A 20625-nucleotide genomic window follows, 5' to 3' on the forward strand; every position below is an offset into this window, starting at 1 on the left:
AGTAGCCCTAAGAAGCAGACCCTCAGGAAGGTCTTTTGAAGTTGAATTACTCAATAGTGTAACAACACTAAGAAATATAAAATATAAGAAATAATGAGAGCTTGAACTAAGTCAAGGGAAGTGAAATTGAGAAAAGCGACCAATTTGAAAGATACTGAGAAAACAGAATCAATAAGTCTTAATGACCAATGAAGGGAGGAGGGAAGGTGGGCAGGCAGAAAAGATGAAGCAGTCTAGATTAATTTCAAAGCTTGAAGTTACTGACTGAGACAGGGAATTTTAGAAGAGGAGCCAGTATTGGCAGGAAAGATGATGAGTTCAGACACCTGGAATTTAGGATACCAGAGAACACCCAGATAGAGATGTCCAAAATAGTAATTGGCAATATTCAAGGCCTTAAGGTCAGGAGAAACCTCATCCTAGACATATAAAACACCATACTTCTAAAGAGTCTCTTCTGTAAATCATCAGATTCAGAAAATGAGTAGTAGTTGAAGCCCTGGATTTGAAGAAGGTACACAAGAAGAGCAACAAGCAAAGAATGTAAAGTACAGCATATAAATATTTAAAAGATGTTTGGACAAATGTTGGAGAGGATGTGTAGTAATAGGAACACTCATTCATTGTTGGTGGTGATGTAAAATGGTGCAGCTGCTGTGGATGACAGTTTGGCAGTTCCTCAGAAAGTTAAGTATAGAATTATTATATGACTCAGCAATCCCACTTCTAGGCTTTTACCCAAAAGATTGAAAGCAGGGACTTGAACAGACATTTGCACACTAATGTTCATAGAGGCATTATTCACAACTGCCAAAAGATGGCAGCAACCAAACTGCCCATCAACAGATGACTGGATAAACAAAATGTGGTATGTACATAGAATAGAATATTATTCAGTCATAAAAAAAGAATGAAATCCTAATACATGCAACAACATGGATGAATCTTGACGATATCATTTTGAGTAAATTAAGCCAGACACAAAAGGACATATATTGTCTGATCTTACTGACATGAAATAATTAGAATAAGCAAACTCATAGAGCCAAAAACTAGAACCCAGGTTACCAGGGGCCGGAGTTGGGGCAGGGAATGGGGAGTTATTGCTTAATTAATGCAGAGCTTCTATTGGGAGTAATGGAAAAATTTTGGTAATGTATAGTGGTGATGGTTACACAACATTGTGAATGTAATTAACACCACTGAATTACACACCTGAATGTGGTTAAAAGGGTAAATTTTAGGTGGTGGTGTTAAAACAAAAACATTTTTTAAAACACACAATCATAGAACTGAACAACACATTGGAACCTAATGTAAATTATGGACTGTAGTTAATAGTACAATTACAATAATATTCTCTCATTAATTGTAACAAACACATCAACAATGTTAAAAATGAGGGCAGGTATATGGGAACTCTATTTTCTGCATGATTTTCTTTCTGTAAACCTACAACTTCTCTAATTCAAAAAAAAAAGGTGTTTAGACACATACAAGTCTTTAAAGACTATGAAGGATTGTTTGGACAGTGAAAAAGTAATTCCATGATTCAGCATTTAACAAATGTTTATTAGGTCCCAAGCACATGTCAAGCACATGTCAGGCACTGTTTCCCACAACAGTGGGAAAAAGAAGCAGGTGAAAATGATGATTTTACAGATACCACGGGAAGAACTGCTTTTAAGGAGGAAGTGATCAGTTATGTCAAAATAAAATGAGGATTGAAAAGTATCATAGATGTAAGCATTTTCAGTAGTCAGTGGTGGTCAGTAGGTTCTTTGGGAGTTAATGCTGATAACAGCTTTGTCTTCAACATCATTAAAATAAAGACAGACAGATATAAGCTACAAGAATATTGATATCAGATGGTAAAAAGCAGTAAAATTCAAGATTAAACAACTGACAGATGACAAATTTGTACCCCACACAAAGAAACCTAATATTTGTTTTAAAATACATAGTGTAGATTTAGGGGAAAATGCACGTTAAAAATCATTTGGACTGTATGATGCTCCAGAAAATAATCAGAATACAAAAAAAAGTAAAAAGCAAATTGAAAGTATTTATTAAATGTTTGACCTAAATCACTAACTGCAAACAAAAGAGAAGAGCAAATATTTAAATTATCCATGTCCACTCCACCCGGAAGCTTTTCTTTACAGAATGTGGATCAAAGGGACTCGCACAAGCGCAGTCCAAAGCGAATATCACAAAGCGCAGTGGATATGGTCTGACAGCAAACACGCAGCTGAAAAAAATAAATAAGACGATCTTTAAATGATAATGTAAAATAGAAATATAAAAGTTCCGTGTTGGTAAATATTTCTGGTTAATGTTAGGGAAGATACGTGAGGCAGACAGAATTATCAAGAAGAGACAGCAAGAAGTAAGAAAGTATGTACACGGTTGGAGCACTGTCAACAGAGCCAGGAAATCAAAATCCTACATCTAGCCTGTAAAATTCAAAGTGGGATGTAGAAACCACTGTAGAATCAAGTCCTGGTCATATGCTCACTAGCCTTGTGATTTGGGACAAATGATTCTACCAGTTCTCGTCTGCCGGCTTCATGTTTTGTTAAACTTAAAAAGTGGTACTATTATAAATGGAAGTTCGCGTTATGTTTAACTCACGGGTGCAACAAAAGCGGAGCAGGATGAAGGTGAGGTGTCTATTACAGGAAAAAGCTTGGCTTTCCTTCCATCTTACCTGTAACCTGCTGCTTCAGGAAGGGTACCTGGTAGGACCCAGGACCCACATGGGCCTCAGTGCTTGCCACCCTCAGCCAATCTGAGCAAGCGGGGAGCCCGATCATACATAATGACCTAGTGAGGGACCCGAAACGGTATTTTAAAACAAACAAACAAATAATATAACACTAAAATAAAACAAGGCGGCTAGAGGAAATGCTGTGGAGAAAAGGAAGCAGACACCAGTCTGAGGAAGTCTAGGACAGCCTTTCCGTAAATGATCTAGGGTAGGAGTTATCTACCCACCCGCTCATTGGTGTCGGACTCCCCCCAGTTGAATTTCTAGCCCCTAGATGGAAAATTGGAGAAGGGTGCCACCAAACAGAACCACCCCTACAAAGAAAGATAATGGGGTAAATGCCCGCCCCTGCGCTTCCGGCCCTGGTTCCGCCCATTTCTCTCCACCCCGGAAGCCTGAGGGAGGAGGCGGGTCGGCACTCTTTGAAGATGTTTGAAGCTCTTTCCCCGCGCGAGCCCGGGAGCATGCGCACGAGCAGCGAGCTTCATCAACTTGTTCTGCTGGTTTCTCCCGTGCCCCGGGGAGGGCGGGTCGAGTTTTGGAGTTCCCCTCGTGGCACTTATTGGTTTATGTCTTGGGTCTTTTCACTGTGCAGAAAAGCCCTATGAAAGGTGTTAGAAGGGTTGGAGCTAACTTGACCTGTATTGATTTCCTTACAAGTCAGGGCGATTGGGAAGCACTCATTAAAAACTATGAAAGAAAAGGAGTGGCGCAAAGCAGAGCCTGGGTTGGTAATCTCGACCCCTCGCTCTTACTAGAGCTACACTCCCACGTTCAGAGGGGAAGCACCTCTAAATTTATCCCGTGAATAATCCAAACTGTGCTAAAAGGAACTCAGGTTGCGGGCAGGGATAAGAAACCGGGAACCGGGAGGAGAGGAAAAGCTCACCGGCTGATGCAGATGACTGTAAGCTGCTTCTGTTGTCAAAAGTCTGACAGGTAACCAACGGCAACGCCGATTCATCACAATTTGTAAAACAAAACGAAAGCATTGAGAAAGCTCGGGCCACCCACTAAACCAATGAGTCTCTTAACCTTAGGCCAAAGGAACATGGCTTTTGCACAGGTCTTGAGGAGTCTATATGTCAGAATACACCCTCAGAGTTGGGTCAGACTTTTTCCAGCAACAATCCTAACCAGATTCTACCCATCCTTAGAGGCTTAGAAAAATCCTACCTTGACCATGCCTTTCCCCTAAATGAGCTGCAGTACTTTGATTGTTCCCTGCTCCAAATTATTATACTGTTTATACTCTGAAGTACACGGTTTGATACTCAATTCTGTGCATCTTTTACTGTAATCTAACTGTGCCACATATTTTAGCACACTCTGTATAGGAAGCTATATGCTCCTCAAGGATGTATCTATAATACAGATAGTATCTTCCTACTTAATAGCTAGCTGAATAATTTATTCACTCAGGCACTGGTGTATACCATAGGTCCAGTACCCTGCTGAGTTCTAGGGACTATATACATGAAAGTTCCTGCTCTCAAGCATTCTCTATCTAATGCATGTATAATGCAGAATAAGAGGTAAAGAGAAAGAAGTATAAAACAGTAAGAAAACAAATATTGCAGGGCTTTGGAAGCCGTCTCTTCCTATTTAGAATCTAGATACTGATCAGTGATCCTTTCTGCCTCCTTTAATTCTTGCATTTTGGCAGAAACCCTCATAGTTCTTTCAATGTTATTCAAACCTTATTTTCCCAAGCTGCTACAGATACCCATTGAAAAGATCTATAATAAATTTACTATTAGATTTTATGACATATTAGGCAGAAAAGTGTCACAATAGTAAAAGGAAGGAAATATATATGCTTTGGAGGATGATCCAGTGGTGCTCATAAATTGGCTTCTTATTAGAAATTCCTTAAAGACATCATTTGCCCTTAATTATCCAAACAAAGGTATAAACCCAGAGTGCAAATTGAGGTCTAGGCCATCTTTGCTGTGATTACTGTTGCAAACTCTCACACCCTCCCACTGCCTCTTCATGTCTGCAGTGGCCTGGATTTAGCCTTTCTTTGGATGGTTTTCAGTTTGAGATTGGGGGTGGAAATAATAAAGCAGCCTTTATCTTTGTCATTTGAATTTTGGCCATTGATGCTAATCTAGTTTAGACAAAAGGAGTTCATCAGAGAGTCTATCCTAGCTCATTCACAGACCTCTTAAGTGTTTTCTTTTGTCAACTTCTCTATTATTTCTTCTCCCATTACTTTCTCTCTTTCTCCTTTGATAATTTTTATCCATTTTCATAACTCATGTACTTCCTTTGAATACATTGCTCTCCAGTCCTGCATGTCCAAGTGTCTGCTTAACACACAAATACATGTTCCACCAACACTTCAATTATATGTTCCCAAGTCTTAATATATTTTTTGCTCTGTAAATCCTGCTCCTCCTCATAACTTCCTATTTCTGTGCATAAGAGCATTATCCTCCCAGACATGAGACCTGAAACCTCTTGTACTCCTTGTACTCCCTTCACTCCCACTCCAAGCAGCTGCCAAGTTCTATTGTTTCCACCTCCGTGATTTCTGAAATACACTCCCTCACCCCATTTTTACTGTCATTATTTTGTTGATGCTCTCAACCATAATGATTTAGTCTATTCTAATAATATTTCAATAGGCATTCCTTCTTCCAATCTCTCTGATGTAATTTATCACACACAGTACAGTTAGATTAATCTCCCTAATAATGATTTTTAGAGTATCACCTTCCTACTCAGAAATCTCCTATTCCTTACTGAATAAATTTGGCTTGGAAACTTCGTAAAAGCCAATCAACTTTCCATTCTTAAATATTCCACTGCTCCCATTTACACAATTGACATATTGATCAAACAAACTTGAAGTTTCCATCTCTGTGCTTCTGTTCAAGGTTTTACCTTTGCCTGAAATTGCCCTACCTCCACTTCTCATCTATGAATGCTAAATTCTAGAGAGTGTCATGTTTTAATTTCCCACCACACCTAGCATAGCACATTTTGAAGAGTGTTTTATGTTTACTGTATTAATTATTGAAGGAATATAAAATATATAACAAAATATTGGCCAAACAATATTGCTTTTGAGATCAGCTTAATACTTTAAAGTGGATTAGAATGAACCAATTCTTTTGAATATTATGGAACAACCAAACATTAATAGCCATGCCTTTAAAAATAAATGAGCCACATTTACTGTAATTAATTCATGTCCTAAGGATTTTCACATTTGCTGATAGTTTGTTAGCCAGTTAAAGAGTGTTAGACAAAGAGACAGAGAGGGAAAGTTTGGGAATTAAGGGAGCCAGGTTTTTGCAAATAGAACCAAGAATCATAGAGTTCTCCACTTATTAGAGTTTAAGTAGGTTTATACTAGTAAGTACATCTATATTAGTTATATAATTATTAATATGAAGATATATACAAAGATACCATGTCCCGGCCCGCGGGACGATCAACGGAAGCTCCAAGTCCTGCGAAGGAAGAATGGTATGGGACAAGAGACACGAAGAACAACAGCAAGACAGGTTTCTGATCAAGCTGCAAAGCTTTATTGAAGAGGCAGGGTATATATGCCCTGGAGGGAGAGGGGGTGGCTAATAAGGACAGGTAGCGGTCTGGGATTGGTGATTGCTGTTGCTAGGGTGGATGGCCAATGGGTGGCTACTGTTTAGGCGCGAACTAGCTACTGCTTAGGCGGGAACTACTGTTACTTCCTTGAAGAAGGCTAATTATAGCTTAAGCTGTTCTTGCATCAGCCCTGGCGGCCATGTTGCATGTTACCGGTATCGCTGAAGGTGAATATTATATATGCTACCTTAATTGTCCCCAACAATACCATGTCCAAATAAAGAGTATTGGATAGAGAATCAGCTGACGAGATCCACTTACTCTATCATGCTATCATTGAGTCCTACAAATGTAAGAAAATGCTCAAAAATTGTGCATTGAATTAAACTGAATTTCCAAGAAGTCCAGCAAAATTATGTCATTTTAAAACAGTTCATTATACAGAGATTCTGGGAATATAGTAACCTAAATGTGGCTTCCCCCACCTCCACTAGCAAATTTAATATATCTGACTCTCCCCTAAATAAAACAATTTCTAAGGCCTAAGGGCAGCCAGGTACAGATGAATTCTTGGGTTCCATGAATGATGCACTAAAGGAAATAGGAAGAGGAATTTTTTCCACATATGATAAGCCCTTCTACCACTTTTGAGGAATGCAGCCACTGACAGTGTTCCTCCAAGCAGATCTGGACTCCTTTGGATGACAAAGAAAGATGTAAATACATCTAAGAGAGCCCAACAGCCAGAGAGAGGAAGATCTGTGAAAATAAATAAAATTTAGAACATGCTAGAGGAGACAAATGACACCTAGTAAAATAATAAGAGTACTTGAGAAGTTTTAAGTACAACTCAGGAAAGAGATTCTGGAGCTAAGCAAATGATTTCCCAGCTGCACAATTATGTAAATTAGTTGAAGGAAAGATTTGTCATTGTTGAGACCCAAAAGGAAGAAATATCTCAAAACAGAGAGGAAGTATAAAGAGACAAAAATCTAGAGGGAAGAGAGAAGAGACCTAAAAGATAGATCAAGAAAAACTAATGTGCAAATAATATGCAAAATCTAAAAGTACAAAAGGAAAAGGGTGAGAAATAAATAAGAAAAATAATTCCCCTGAGGAGAAGACCTTAGTCTTCAGATTAAAAAGACTAACAGAGATTGAATTGGGATTAATGAGAAATAACATACATGTAAACATATACCGAAAAATTAAACAGAGTAATTTATCTATGAAGGGAAAGAATCAGAATGGCATCAGAATTCTCATCTTCAGCACTGTAAGCTAGTAGGCAAAGGAACAATATTTGCAAACTACTAAATAAAAAGGGGATAGTAACCAAAGGCTATACCCAGTAATCTGTCAGGGCATAAATAAGACATATATGGATATATGAGAATTTAGAAAATACTATTTATTATAAACGTAGAGCAAATAAAGAATAATCTCAAGAAAGGACTCTAACCAAAGAATAAATGATCTAGATGAGAAGACTCAAGATAGAATATAACAAAGAGGAGATGAAACAGTATTGACCAGTGAACTTTGTATGTAAATATGTAAATTTAAAGACACGGTGGACAAGAAATTAAGAATAATCTAATAAATTATGTCAGAAAAAGCTAGGTAATTGGGGATGTTATCAGTTGACTGTGTCCCCCATCAAGCCATGTTCAAGTCCTAACCCCCCGCCTCGTGAATGTGACCTTATTTGGAAATAGGATCTTAGTTAAGATGAGGCCAAAATGGATTAGGGTGAGCCCTAATCTGATATCACTGATGACTTTATAAGGGGAAAGGTAACACAGACAGAGGCACAGGGGAGAACGCCATGTGAACATGGAACAAGAAAGACCATGTGCAGGTGGAGGCAGAAATGCATCAACAAGCCAAAAAGCACAAAGGTTTGCCAGAGCTAGAAGAGGCAAGGAAGGAAGCTCCCCTATGGACTTCAGATGGAGCATGGCCTTGCCAACACTTTGAGTTTTGACTTCCAGCCTCCAGACCTATGAGACAATAAATTGCTGCTGTTTTAAGCCATTCAGTTTTTGGTACTTTGTTTCAGCAGTCCTAGAAAACCAAGACAGGGGTATTGCACAGAGTGGTGACCAAAAGTGTCCCAAAGCTTATGGCTGATGGGAAAGAGAAGAAAAAGAAAGGAGACAGTGAAAATATTCTAAAGGCCTCATCTGACATTAGAGAGTAATGAAGAGGGAAATAGAGAGTCTTAGCAAAAGAAATCTTGTTTTCAGGTAATAGTGAAGAAATATGTTTCTAATTTTGAGCATAGGAAAAGAGAAGGTAAACAATAATAGAAAAAATAAAAATGTAATAAATATTAACAAGAAAAAATGGAATGAGTAACCACTGGATCAAGCCAACATAAATGAAGAATAGCAAGAGGAATAATGATGTAATATAGATAATAAAAATTAAGTTGGATAAAATAAATAAAATTGTGTATGAATCATTGCGTTAAGTATAAAAGTACTAAATGTTCCCACTAAAGACAGAGATTTTTTTTAATCTTCAATATATCCTATGTATAAGAGTCACTAAAAACACATTAGAAAAGACTGAGAATAAAAGAATGGGTCATGTGATACCAGGAAAATGCAAATGCATCTGAAGAAGGGTAGTAGACTATGAGGAATTTAAGGTAAGTACTAAACAGGACTAAGATTCAGATCAGGTTTTGATAAAAGTCAAATTTATGAAGATGATACAATAATAATAAAACTCTATGCATCGAATGGCATGACAGTTAAATACATAAAGTAGAAGCTATTAGATATGGAAGGAGAAGGTAATAGAAATACAATTATAATTGAATACTTCAATGTACCTCTTTCAGAATTGGATAGGCCAAATAAAAAATAAGTATTGAATAATAAAATCATTAGATTTAATATACAAAATCGTCTGACCCCCCCAAAAATTAAAATACCAAATAATATTTGTAGATACTCCCCCCAAAAGTAGAGGAGCATAACTCCCCCAGTCCTCAAGTGAAGCTACACGAGTGACTTCCTTCCAGAATACAACATGGAAATGGGAAAAAAAGAGTAACTTTACAGTGTGAAAACCTGAAAAACACTATCACAGCCAGCTGATCAAGCCAATGATGTCATGTTGATAGTATGTGCCTTTTATATGATGTGATGAAATGGCACTTTACTTTTGGGACCTTCCTCCCCAAAACTCACACAATCAGTCTACTCATGAGGAAAATGCCAGACATACCCTAATTGAAAGACATTCTACAAAATACCTGATCAGCACTTCTTAAAACTGTCAAGGTCAAGAAAAACAAGGGAAATTTGTTCATTTGCCACAGCCAAAAGGAGCCTAAGGACTTATGACTAGATGTTTTATGTCATGGATGGGATCATGGAACAGGAAAAGAATATTAGGTAAAAACTGAGTAAATCAAAATAAAGTAAGGACTCTAGTTAATAATAATGTATCAGTATTGGTTCATTAATTGTAACAAATGTGTCATGCAATATAAGATGTTGGGAATAGGGAAAACTAGGTGTAGGGTATATACAGGGCATCTCTGTACTATCTTCACAATTTTTCTGGAAATTTAAATCTCTTCTGAAACAAAAAGTTTATTAAAAAAAAAAAAATGTATAAAGGCCAGATACAAATCACTGCTAAGTCTTAGGTAACCTTAAAAAAAAAAAAAAGGTAATTCCAATGTTATTAAAATATTCTATATTATTGATATCATGCATAAAGATAGATTTGTCTCAATTCTTTTCATGAAACTAGTATAACTGTAATACAAAAACATGATCAAGATTCTAACAAAAAATAATACAAATAATCTCTATCATCAATATACATGAAAAAGTTCCAATTAATTATTAACAAAAATAATCTAGCAACACAATATAATACATTAAGACCAAATAGGTACACTGTGATTGCAGAAGTGGTTCAGTTACAAAAAAATCCATCAACATAATCTTCTTATCAACAAGTTATCAGAGAAAATAATACATGTTCATATCAACAGATGCAAAAAGCCATTTGATGAATTTAAAGAACCATCATAATAAAAAATCTACATTAAATAGAAATTGAAGGATGCTGTTTGAATATAATAAAGAATACTTAAAAATTTAAAATAGCAAATTTTATTCTAAACAGCAAAACATTAAAACTATTTGAATTAAAAGACAGAGATGCTTCCCTAATTATCATTTAATAATGGTGAATTAGTGAATAAAGAAAACTATAGTAACAAACTGGTATAAAGTTGAAAAATAAGATATAAAAATATCTCTTTTGCCTCTGATTTTATTAGCTACCAAAAAAGCTTGGAAAATTTATTGCAATTACCCTAGAATTAATAACCGAATTAAATGAAGTGACCAGACTCAAGTTAAATACACAAACCAATCACTTTTATTTATCCTAACAAGCACCTAAAAGAGGAAATTGGAAAATATCTCATTTACAATAATGACAAATATTGGAGAATACATGGAGTTGTGCAATAGGAAATGCATAAAACCTAAATAACAACACATAAAAAATGGAAAGACACCAAAGTTAAATGGGAAGACAAGATCATAAAAAGTCAATTCCCCAGGGATCTAAGATGGCAGCATAGAGAGGAGTGGAAGCTAGTTAGTGCCTCTGGAAGAACCAATAACCAGGAAGAACTAGTAAATAATCCAAAATAACTGCGGGGGGACAAACGTGACCATCCACTCATACACCAACCTGAATTGGGAGGAATGCCTGAGATTGCAGCATAAAATCTCTAAGCAAAAACTGCAGATCCAAGCCCCTCCCCTCAAGGCCCGAGCTGCAAAGCCTCATGGTGCTAGAGAGCAGCACTCTCCAAGCAAGTGAATACAGCTCAGCTGAGCTCCAACTGCAGTTTTAATTAACAAACGTGGACTGCTCCATATAGGCTACAAATCCCCAACAAGCAGACAGAGGCTGTTGGTGATGACTGACCTTGGAGAGCTGGAGGGTTACCGTGGACTGGACTTGAAGGGGACTTTCTGTCCCTGTTTCGGCTCAGTGGAGAAAGCCTCAGCCATTTGCAGTTCCCAGTGCTCTGACCCAGATAAGAGCAAAGAAAGATCTTTCAAATGCTAATGACCTTCCCCTAGGGGGTCTATCTTTCCTAAGAGGAAAGAGGTGGAGCCCAGCTCTACTACCTGCCTTCCATTCGGAACCAGACCCCAGAGCCTGGGTGAAAACAGCCATAGGTCACACCTCCTTACACCAGCCTGGAGTTACAGGCTGACAGGTGCCACCTGCTAGGCAGAAAATCACAGTGACCTGAGGCATCACAGGGTGTATCAATTTTCTAAGACACACCCTCAGGGAAACTGGATACTGAATAGTTCTTCCTTGTGGGACTGGAGCCCATTTTGGTCTGGGAAAACCTGATTGGAGTACCAAGGAAACCATGCCTAGACAACAGAAAACTACAACCTACATTAAGAAAAACAAAGTTATGGCCCAGTCAAAGGAACAAATGTACACTTCAACTGAGATACAGGAATTTAAACAACTAATTTAAACATTTAGGGAAGATATGGCAAAAGAGATGAACTGTATAATGAAAAACTGAACGTACATAAGGTATAAATTGAAAGTTCGAAAAACCAATGGCAGAATCTATGGAAATGAAAGGCACAACACAAGAGATGAAAGGCACAATGGAAACATACAACTGAAGATCTCAAGAGGCAGAAGAAAACACTCAGGAAATGGAGAACAAGGCATCTGAAAGCTTACACACAAAAGAACAGATAGAGAAAAGAATGGAAATATATGAACAACGTCTCCTGGAATTGAATGAGAATACAAAACACAGCAATGTACGTGTCATTGGTGTCCCAGAAGGAGAAGAGAAGGAAAAAGGAGCAGAAGCAATAATAGAGGAAATAATCAATGAAAATTTCCCATCTCTTATGAAAGACATGAAATTACAGATCCAAGAAGCACAGCATACCCCAAACAGAACATATCTGAATAGGCCTATGCCAAGACACTAAATAATCAGATTATCAAACATCAAAGATAAAGAGAGAATCCTAAAAGCAGCAAGAGAAAAGCGAACTATCACATACAAAGGAAGCTTGATTAGACTATGTGTGGATTTCTCAATAGAAACCATGGAGGCAAGAAGGAAGTGGGGTGATATATTTAAGATACTGAAAGAGAAAAACTGCCAATCAAGAATCCTATATCTGGCAAAAGTATCCTTCAGATATGAGGGAGAGCTTAAAATATTCTCTGACAAACAGACAATGACAGACAGAGTTTGTGAACAAGATACCTGTTCTACAGGAAATGCTAAAGGGAGCACTACAGACAGAAAGGAAAAGACAGGAGTGAGCAGTTTGGGAGATAGTAGCACAGCAATATATGTACATTGAACCATTGAGTATGGTTGAAAGAGGAAGGTTAGGAGCACGTGGGACACTAGAAGGAAAGAGTAAAGATAAAGACTGGGACTATATAACTCAATGTAACTGAGGGTGCTCAATGATTGTGATAAAAGGTACAAATATGTTTGTACATGAGGGAGAACAAATGAATGTCAACATTGCAAGGTGTTAAAAATAGGGTGGGATGGGGGGGATGCAATCAATGCAAACTAGAGACTATAATTAACAGAAACATTGTATCTTTAATATAACAAAGGCAATATACCAAAGCTAAATGCATTTATGGGACTCTTGGCATTGATGATGTTGTCTGACTCCTTATTCTACTTTGGTTTAATGCTATCTTTCCTTTTGTCACTTCCTAGCTGTCATGTTGTTGTGTTTTTTTTCTCTCTCTCTTTCTTTCCTTTTTTTTTTTTTTTTTTTTTTTTTGTCTCTCTGCCTTCTTTGACTCTTCCTCCTTCTTTGTGGAAGAAATGGAGATGTCCTTATATAGATAGTGGTGATGGTGGTGAATGCATAAATACATGATATACAGGGAACCATCTATTGTTTACCTAGGGCGGAATGTATGGTGTGTGAACAAAACTGTCTTTAAAAATTGGGTTGATGAAGAAACCTTGAGGGCACTATATTGAGCAAAATAAAACAGATACATAAGGACAAATATTGCTGGGTCTCACTGAGATAAGCTAGTTATAATATGCAAACTCATAGACATGAAATATAAGTTGCCAGGATAGAGAATGGGTCTAAAGAATGGGAAGCTGTTGCTTATTATGAGCAGAATGTTCAACTAGGGTGAATTTAAATGTTTGGAAATGGACAGAGGTGATGGTAGCACATTGTAAGAATAACTAACAATGCTGAATGGTCTGTGAATGTGATGGAAAGGGTAAGCTCAGAGTCACGTATGTCACCAGAAGGAAGTTGGAGGTTAGAAGATGTATAGGATGTTAGGGAATGTATAAAACAGTGAATCTTGTGGACAATGTCTGTGATTAACTGTACAAATATTAGAAGTCTCTCTTATGAACTAGAACAAATGTAGGGCACTAGAACTAGAAGTTAATAATAGAGAGGCATATAGAAAAAATATATCTATTGCAAATTATATACTACAGTTAGTGTTTTAACATTCTTTCATCAACAGTAACAAATGTACTATACCAGAACTATGAATCAATAATGGAGGGGGGTGGTTAGGGGTATGGGAGGATTTGAGTTTCCTTTTTTTTTTTTTTTTTGTCTTTATTTCTTTTCTGGAGTAATGAAAATGTTCTAAAAATTGAAAAACTTAATTGTGGTGATGGATGCATAGCTATATGATGGTACCATGGGCAATTGATTGTATACTTTGGATCTTTGGATAGTTGTATGGTTTGTGAACAATCTCAATAAAAAAAAATGTACTGAAAGCCTCAGGATACGCAAAAGAAGCAGAGCATTCTAACTAAAAAAATAAATGAAACCTTCAAAAAAAGAGTTTTTGTAACAAAAAAAAATTAATATATGAAATCTCAGTTAGAAGGGAGAAAACAGGGTAAGAAAGCAGGCAGAGCTGTAGAAGATTTATATTGTTCTGATGACATGAATGAAGCGAAAGAAGAATGTGGTGTGAATGAAATCAGGTAGAATTGTCAGTATAAGTTAAAATGCACACACAAACACTTTTGTACTGCCATGAGAAACACCTCCTCACCCTACCCTGATTCAAATGACACATGAAAAGGAAAATCCAATGTCAAATAAAGCAATCAGTAATTAAAGGCAGAAACACATTAGTCTAGTGCGGTCCATCATGGGGAAAGGCAGAGGGAAGGATCTGAGAGAAGTTTTGCCACAAAATATAGAGTCATGAAGGGAATAGTTTGTTATGTAAAAATGGATGAAATGAAGTTTACACACTTCAGAGTTTCTTAGAAAGGGTCAGATATAAAATTTCTTTTACTAATTTTGACAATATCGGTGTAGATAATAAATCACCTAACGGAGAGCAGTGGCAACTGCTAATTCTTCTTGTGCCCTGTAGGTATTGGATTGGAGATCAAGGCAAATGCAGCAGACTGATCTTTAGAATGCTCTCCTTGCCCTTTCATAGGTTACTATGGGTTGAGTCCTCCTGAAGTGAGAAGTGCATGTAACATTTACTGGTACTTTGCTTTTTTTTTAAATGCAATTTTATTGAGATATATTCACATACCATACAATCATCCAAAGTAATTGCTTTTAATAGTATGAAAATAAGAAAAACAGTAACAGATGCAGTACTTTCATTATAAAAATGTGAACAATAAGACTAAAAGAAAAATCTTCCTAAAATATGTTGTGTGACTTTTTGAAAACTGGAAATCAGTGAATTTGACACATCATTCAAATTCAGTATGCTAAAAATGGAAAATTGCATGGATATTAAGGTCCAAATCTCATGTGGTTCACTATAAAATATTCATGAAATATGTAAGAACATATTTTTTAACATTTTTTTAAAAACCTACTGTCTTGCATAATGGTCCCAAAGGAATTTATTATGGCTTTAGAACATTTTCGGTTATTAGAATTGTGTCTCAGCATTGTGCAGTCTTTTTACTATAAATATATGTAACTGTATTTTTCTGCACAGATTATTATATGTCATATATTTAGATCATATTAAGTTGATTTTTAGTTCTCATTAATTAAGTCTTCTGACTCCCATCTGAGTACTTTAAAAATAATTACCTTAAATTATATGAATGCTTGTGAAACCTCAGATGTGTTTGATGAAGTATACGTTTTTTCATGGTTGTAATAAGAAGGATCTGTTGACAAGATGTCTTTATCTATTAAAGGAAAATGTACTGAAGCCCAATAAACAGGTATTTATCAATTAACTATTGTGTATAATAATCACAGAAAACATTTTTAAGAAAATAGATATAGCTGTTGACACAAGTCCTATAAACATGGTAAGTTAAATAGCAGCTCAAGATGTAAAAACAAGACCAAGAAAATAATAGGTGGTATATGATTAAGAGTTATGTGAAGCTTATGAGGCAAAAGAAATCTTTAGCCTAACTGAACAGCATAACTAAAACAAGTGAAATGTCCCATATTGGCATTTGTCCCATATAAGAGTATGTCCCATACATACGGGTAGGTAGCTGCAGAAATTCTACCTAACAGATTTTGGTTGAAAGGAACTGATATTCATTCTATTGCTGTTTTTGCAAAATTACTTCACAAGGTAATTAATTTTACCCTTCTTTGCCCCTACCCCACTCTTTTTTTTAACATAAAAATCAGGTCTCCAAAAGTAATTAAATAATTCCAAATTACACAAGGCCTTGGGTTCAAGCCCTAATATGGATCAATATGAATCTAAAGCTTCCTGTCATTTAATTTCAGCTACCAGCACATTTAACTACAACCTTTTATTTTCGTCTACCTCTTCTTCACATTCCCCATTTTCCTAATGCAATCTATGACTCCTCTTTTCTTCCTCTTATCAAAACACACATACACACACAAATAACTCGGATTCCCCAGTTCTCAGGATAGAGTCTTTGCTGGCAAGATAGTGGATAGGGGAAGGGAAAGAGCAAAGAAGAATCTTCATTCCCCAAGGGATCATCCTCCCCTTTCATGACCAACCACCAAGAGTTTCTTTATCCAGTGGTCCTCAGACTCATCACAACTCTTCTTACTTCCACTCCTGAGTAATACACACATTCCATAGAAAATGTTACAGTAGATGTAGTAAACAGATCCTAGGAAATGTTTGCACCCCACCAATTCCTAGAAATTGTCTAGAATTCCCTCCCATGCCTGGAATACACTCTTCTGGTAACATCATCCTAACTTTATTTTTACTTTTGTGCCTCATATTCTTTATCTATAATATTCAGGGATTAGACAAAGAAATTTCTAAAGTTGTTTTCATCTCAAACATTTAAGAGTCTGGGAACTGAAAAAAAATTTTTAATGTAAGTTTTTTTTTCAGTGAAGGGCACTAGATGGCACAATTTCACCAATTTATGCTAATAAGTCATTCATCCTCTTACTAATCCCCATATAAAAGAAGTAAGCTTTATAAATAGTTTTAACTAGATCATTTAACGAGAAACCAATGTAACAAGAAAGAGAAATTTGGGGGAATATGTTAATGCCTATATAACATGTTATATGTCCTTATTCAGGAGCATATAACCAGAATTCCAGCATTCAATAAATAATTTAAGTAATTCAAAGAAAACAGAGGTCTCTCTATAATGAAAAAAATCAAAGCTTGTAGAATAAACATTAATTTCTATTAAATGTACCTATTTTATAATAGTACTAATATATGGTAAAGCTCCATAATATAATAAAGTAGACTGGAGATTTCCATTGACTATGAATATTTAAACTGAAGTACTGGAAAGAATATCTAAGAGCTCAAAATCTGAATATTTCTTACTTAAACTAAGTAAGTTTTTCCTACCTTAAGCTAATTATAACCTTCTCATTCCTTAAAATGAGAAACTGATCTAAAATCAATAGAAAATGATTATTGTTCACCAGATTTACCATCCAGCTGAACTTTTATTTGCTAAAAGTGCTATATTTACACAAGTCCTATATACATACAATGTTTTCCTTATAGCTTCATTTTCTGAGATTATTTAGAGCTCAGAAAATGCGTCAGCTCTTAAGCCACATCTTGACAAACAATACAAGCACATCAGCCAAACAAGTGAATGTCCATCATAACTGGACCAACTCCAGACCCTGGCTCAGGCTTTCAGGGCATTCCTGCCTAACCATTATTTGGTGAACACTTCCACCAGATGGTTAGAGGCTCTAATAGAGAAATGCCCCTTAGATATTCTTGCCCAGTGAAAAGTCATCCTCTTGAATGAAGGATACAGATGCTGGAGGGTCACATATGAAAAGAAGAGTAGAGAAAAGGACATGTACCTTGTTAGCTAGACTGTCCCAAATCACACTTGATGTTAATAGACTGAAATGCTATAGCCAGATTGCCCTAACTTTCCAACAAACCAGGCATAGAAGGGTAGTGTATGGGCTGAGGGAATGAGTGGAAAAGAATCCGAATAATTTCTGAAGATAAACTCTAAAAGCAGTGCTGAAGACCATTCAATGCTGAATCCATAAATGGCTCCTGAATGTTAATGCTAAGTGGACAGTTATTTCTCATAGGAAGTTTCCCCCCAAACATCTGTGTCTCTATATCTGCCACAATTCTATTACATATTTTACAAAAAAATGTGTAAGACATCCCAAATTTGTAGCCATAATGCTCCTGTCATCCATCAACTCAACAGGTTGACAGCTATCTCTTTTTAAGATAGTATACCATGATAGGGTAGGAAAAAGACTCTGTTCTTTTTGTTCTCAAATGATAGGTTTCACTTCAAAAAGCCTCTCTTCTTCTCCTCCCCTAAAATAATGCTAAACCATTAATTAAAGCATATGCATGATTGAAAAGAAAATGTGCACACTCAATGAATATATAATACAGCAAAAGCTAGAGTATGGGTTTACAAGCCATAGAAGTCAATTAACTTAAACAAACTTGGATTTATTGGAAAGATATAGGAAAGTGGCAGGGAGGACCTATAGAATTTAAAGGAGGCAGTAGGTTAGGTTTGGGATTGGCAGGAACCAAGTTCTAGAAGACCAAAGAGCTGAATATCATTTATGATTAATTTGCTGCTTGAATAAATTAGAGGTTTATTTCTCTCTATTAATGTCTACAGGGTGATGGCTGTGTTCTATAAAATCAACAATGACCCAGGTATTTCCAGCTTACTGCATCAACATCCCTGGGCATGGTGCTAGTGCCCCTGGTTCTGGGTGGCAACAAAAAAAGAGAGAAAAAAAGTAAAGGCACTATACATTGTCTGGTAAGTAAAGTTCCCTGAAGCTACCACTTCAGCTTACATCTCATTGGTCAGAATCAAGTCACTTGGCCACATTTGAGAGCATAGAGTTTGGAAATTTTAGCCTTTATTCTGGGGAGCTACATACCCAAGTAAAAATTCCATGAAAGAAGAATATACTGGAGTACAGCCAGCCATCTCTGCCATTAGCTGGATGTTGAAACACAAGAACTGTCTTCTAGTAAGAACAGATTGATCAAGATATTGATACTGCCACATTCCCCTCGGTTGCTGGTGCTTCTACCACCAAGGCTATTCATCTGAACATTGCAGTGGAGGAAAATGGCCTCTAAATATCACCTCCATTCTTGCATTACTTAATCAGGTACAAAGTCCCAGGAGAGAGTACTTGATTGGCTGGGCTCAGATCAGATGCCTGCCCTCTGGTTGTTCTTGAAAGGTTGAAGGTGATGGATAAAGGCTCCTCTGGATGGCAGCCAAAGTGAGAATCAAGCTTTGAGAGGTTAATGCTAAGAATTCACCTGCCTTATGCCAAGATTACACAGGGGTAAAGTAACTCTCTATAAGAAAATCAGTATGCCATTAGGATAGGGGATACATCCTGGAAAGCCAAAACCCATAAATGTTTACTATTGCCACCTGCAGAAAAAGAGTAAATTGGTGATGCTTTTGGCAAATCCTTGAAAATTCAAAACAACTTAAATAAATTGGACAAGACTTAAAGTGCACTTATAGTAGCAAGTTACATAGATGCCACTAATGGATAACATGGATAGATTGTGACCTCAAAAAGTCAAAGAAAAAGATATTTTAAAATATCTTTAAAGTTAATGAATTTTTGGATTTTTGTTTTGTTTTGTTTCATCAATATAATTATGATAAATATAAGTAGTAAAATAAAATAAAATAAAATAAAATATATGCAGCATGAGATCCAGAAGTCATTTCAGCAAAAGTCTTTAGATATTAAATTTGACCATTGTCCTGAAGTCACAATTAATATAGTAATATATTACACAAACTTTACATTGTATACAACTCTATAACTTTACAATGGAGAAGCCATGAGATAAAATTAGTCATACTACTGTTGCTTCCAGTTATTCTAAGAATTAATTAATACTATCTATTCTTGCATTATGTTCTATATCTGAGTGTATACTGCTAAAAATTTTTTATTTTGAGATAATTAGAGAAATATATGCAGCTGTAAGAAATAAAAGTGATTTCTGTAACATTCACCTTGTTTTTCCCCTGATGGTAACATCTTGCATAACTATAGTATGGAAAATGACAATGATACAATCCATTGACTGTATTCAGATTTCACCAGTTTTACACGCACTAGTGTGTGTGTGTGTGTGTGTGTGTGTGTGTGTGTGCCCTAGGCGAATATTTTCTCATGTACAAATCTTGCTTCCCCACTTCCTTTCCCCTCCCCTTGTTTCCTGGGAACAGTATAGAACGTGTTCCAAGAGCCCTGGCCAAGCCTCCACAAATGAGGGAGAATTTACTTACACTGCTTGGGGTCCAGCGGCCAACCTGGACTAAGTCTCCTGTCTGTGAGCTTCCCTAACTAAACGATTATATGATCCGCCCGTGTCTTCCTGAAGCATTCTTTGGGTTCCTGTGCAAGGGCACTAAAACCCTGGGACCAGAGGTTGTATTTCTACAGCAGCACAGTGTGTGTGGGTACGTGTGTGTGTGTGTATTTAGTTCTATGCAATTTTGTCACATATTCAGAATCCTGTGACCACCACCACAGTCAAAATACAGAATGGTTCCCTCACAAGAATACCTCCTGCTAACCTTTTACAGCCACAGCCAATTCTCCAATTCTATCCCTCCTCTGTAACCCCTGACAATGACTCAACTATTCTCCATTAATATAATTTTGTCATTTCAAGAATGCTATATAAAGGGGATCATACATATGCAAACTGTTGAAATTCACTTTATCTCTAGGCATAATTCCCTCAACATCCAT

The 20625-nt window shown here is 36.5% G+C and overlaps 1 protein-coding gene across 1 annotated transcript in view; it reads right to left on the reverse strand.

Moving 5' to 3' along the window:
* STPG2 (sperm tail PG-rich repeat containing 2) overlaps window positions 1–2820 on the reverse strand; it is a 537907-nt gene extending 535087 nt beyond the window's left edge. The window contains 2 exon segments of the mRNA XM_037831459.1: window positions 2711–2774; window positions 2776–2820. Of these exon segments, the coding sequence (XP_037687387.1) occupies window positions 2711–2774; window positions 2776–2820 (109 nt within the window).
* Window positions 2821–20625: the final 17805 nt, after the last annotated feature.

The sequence above is a fragment of the Choloepus didactylus genome, chromosome 3 (genome assembly GCF_015220235.1).
Source record: "Choloepus didactylus isolate mChoDid1 chromosome 3, mChoDid1.pri, whole genome shotgun sequence".
Lineage (NCBI taxonomy): Eukaryota > Metazoa > Chordata > Mammalia > Pilosa > Megalonychidae > Choloepus > Choloepus didactylus.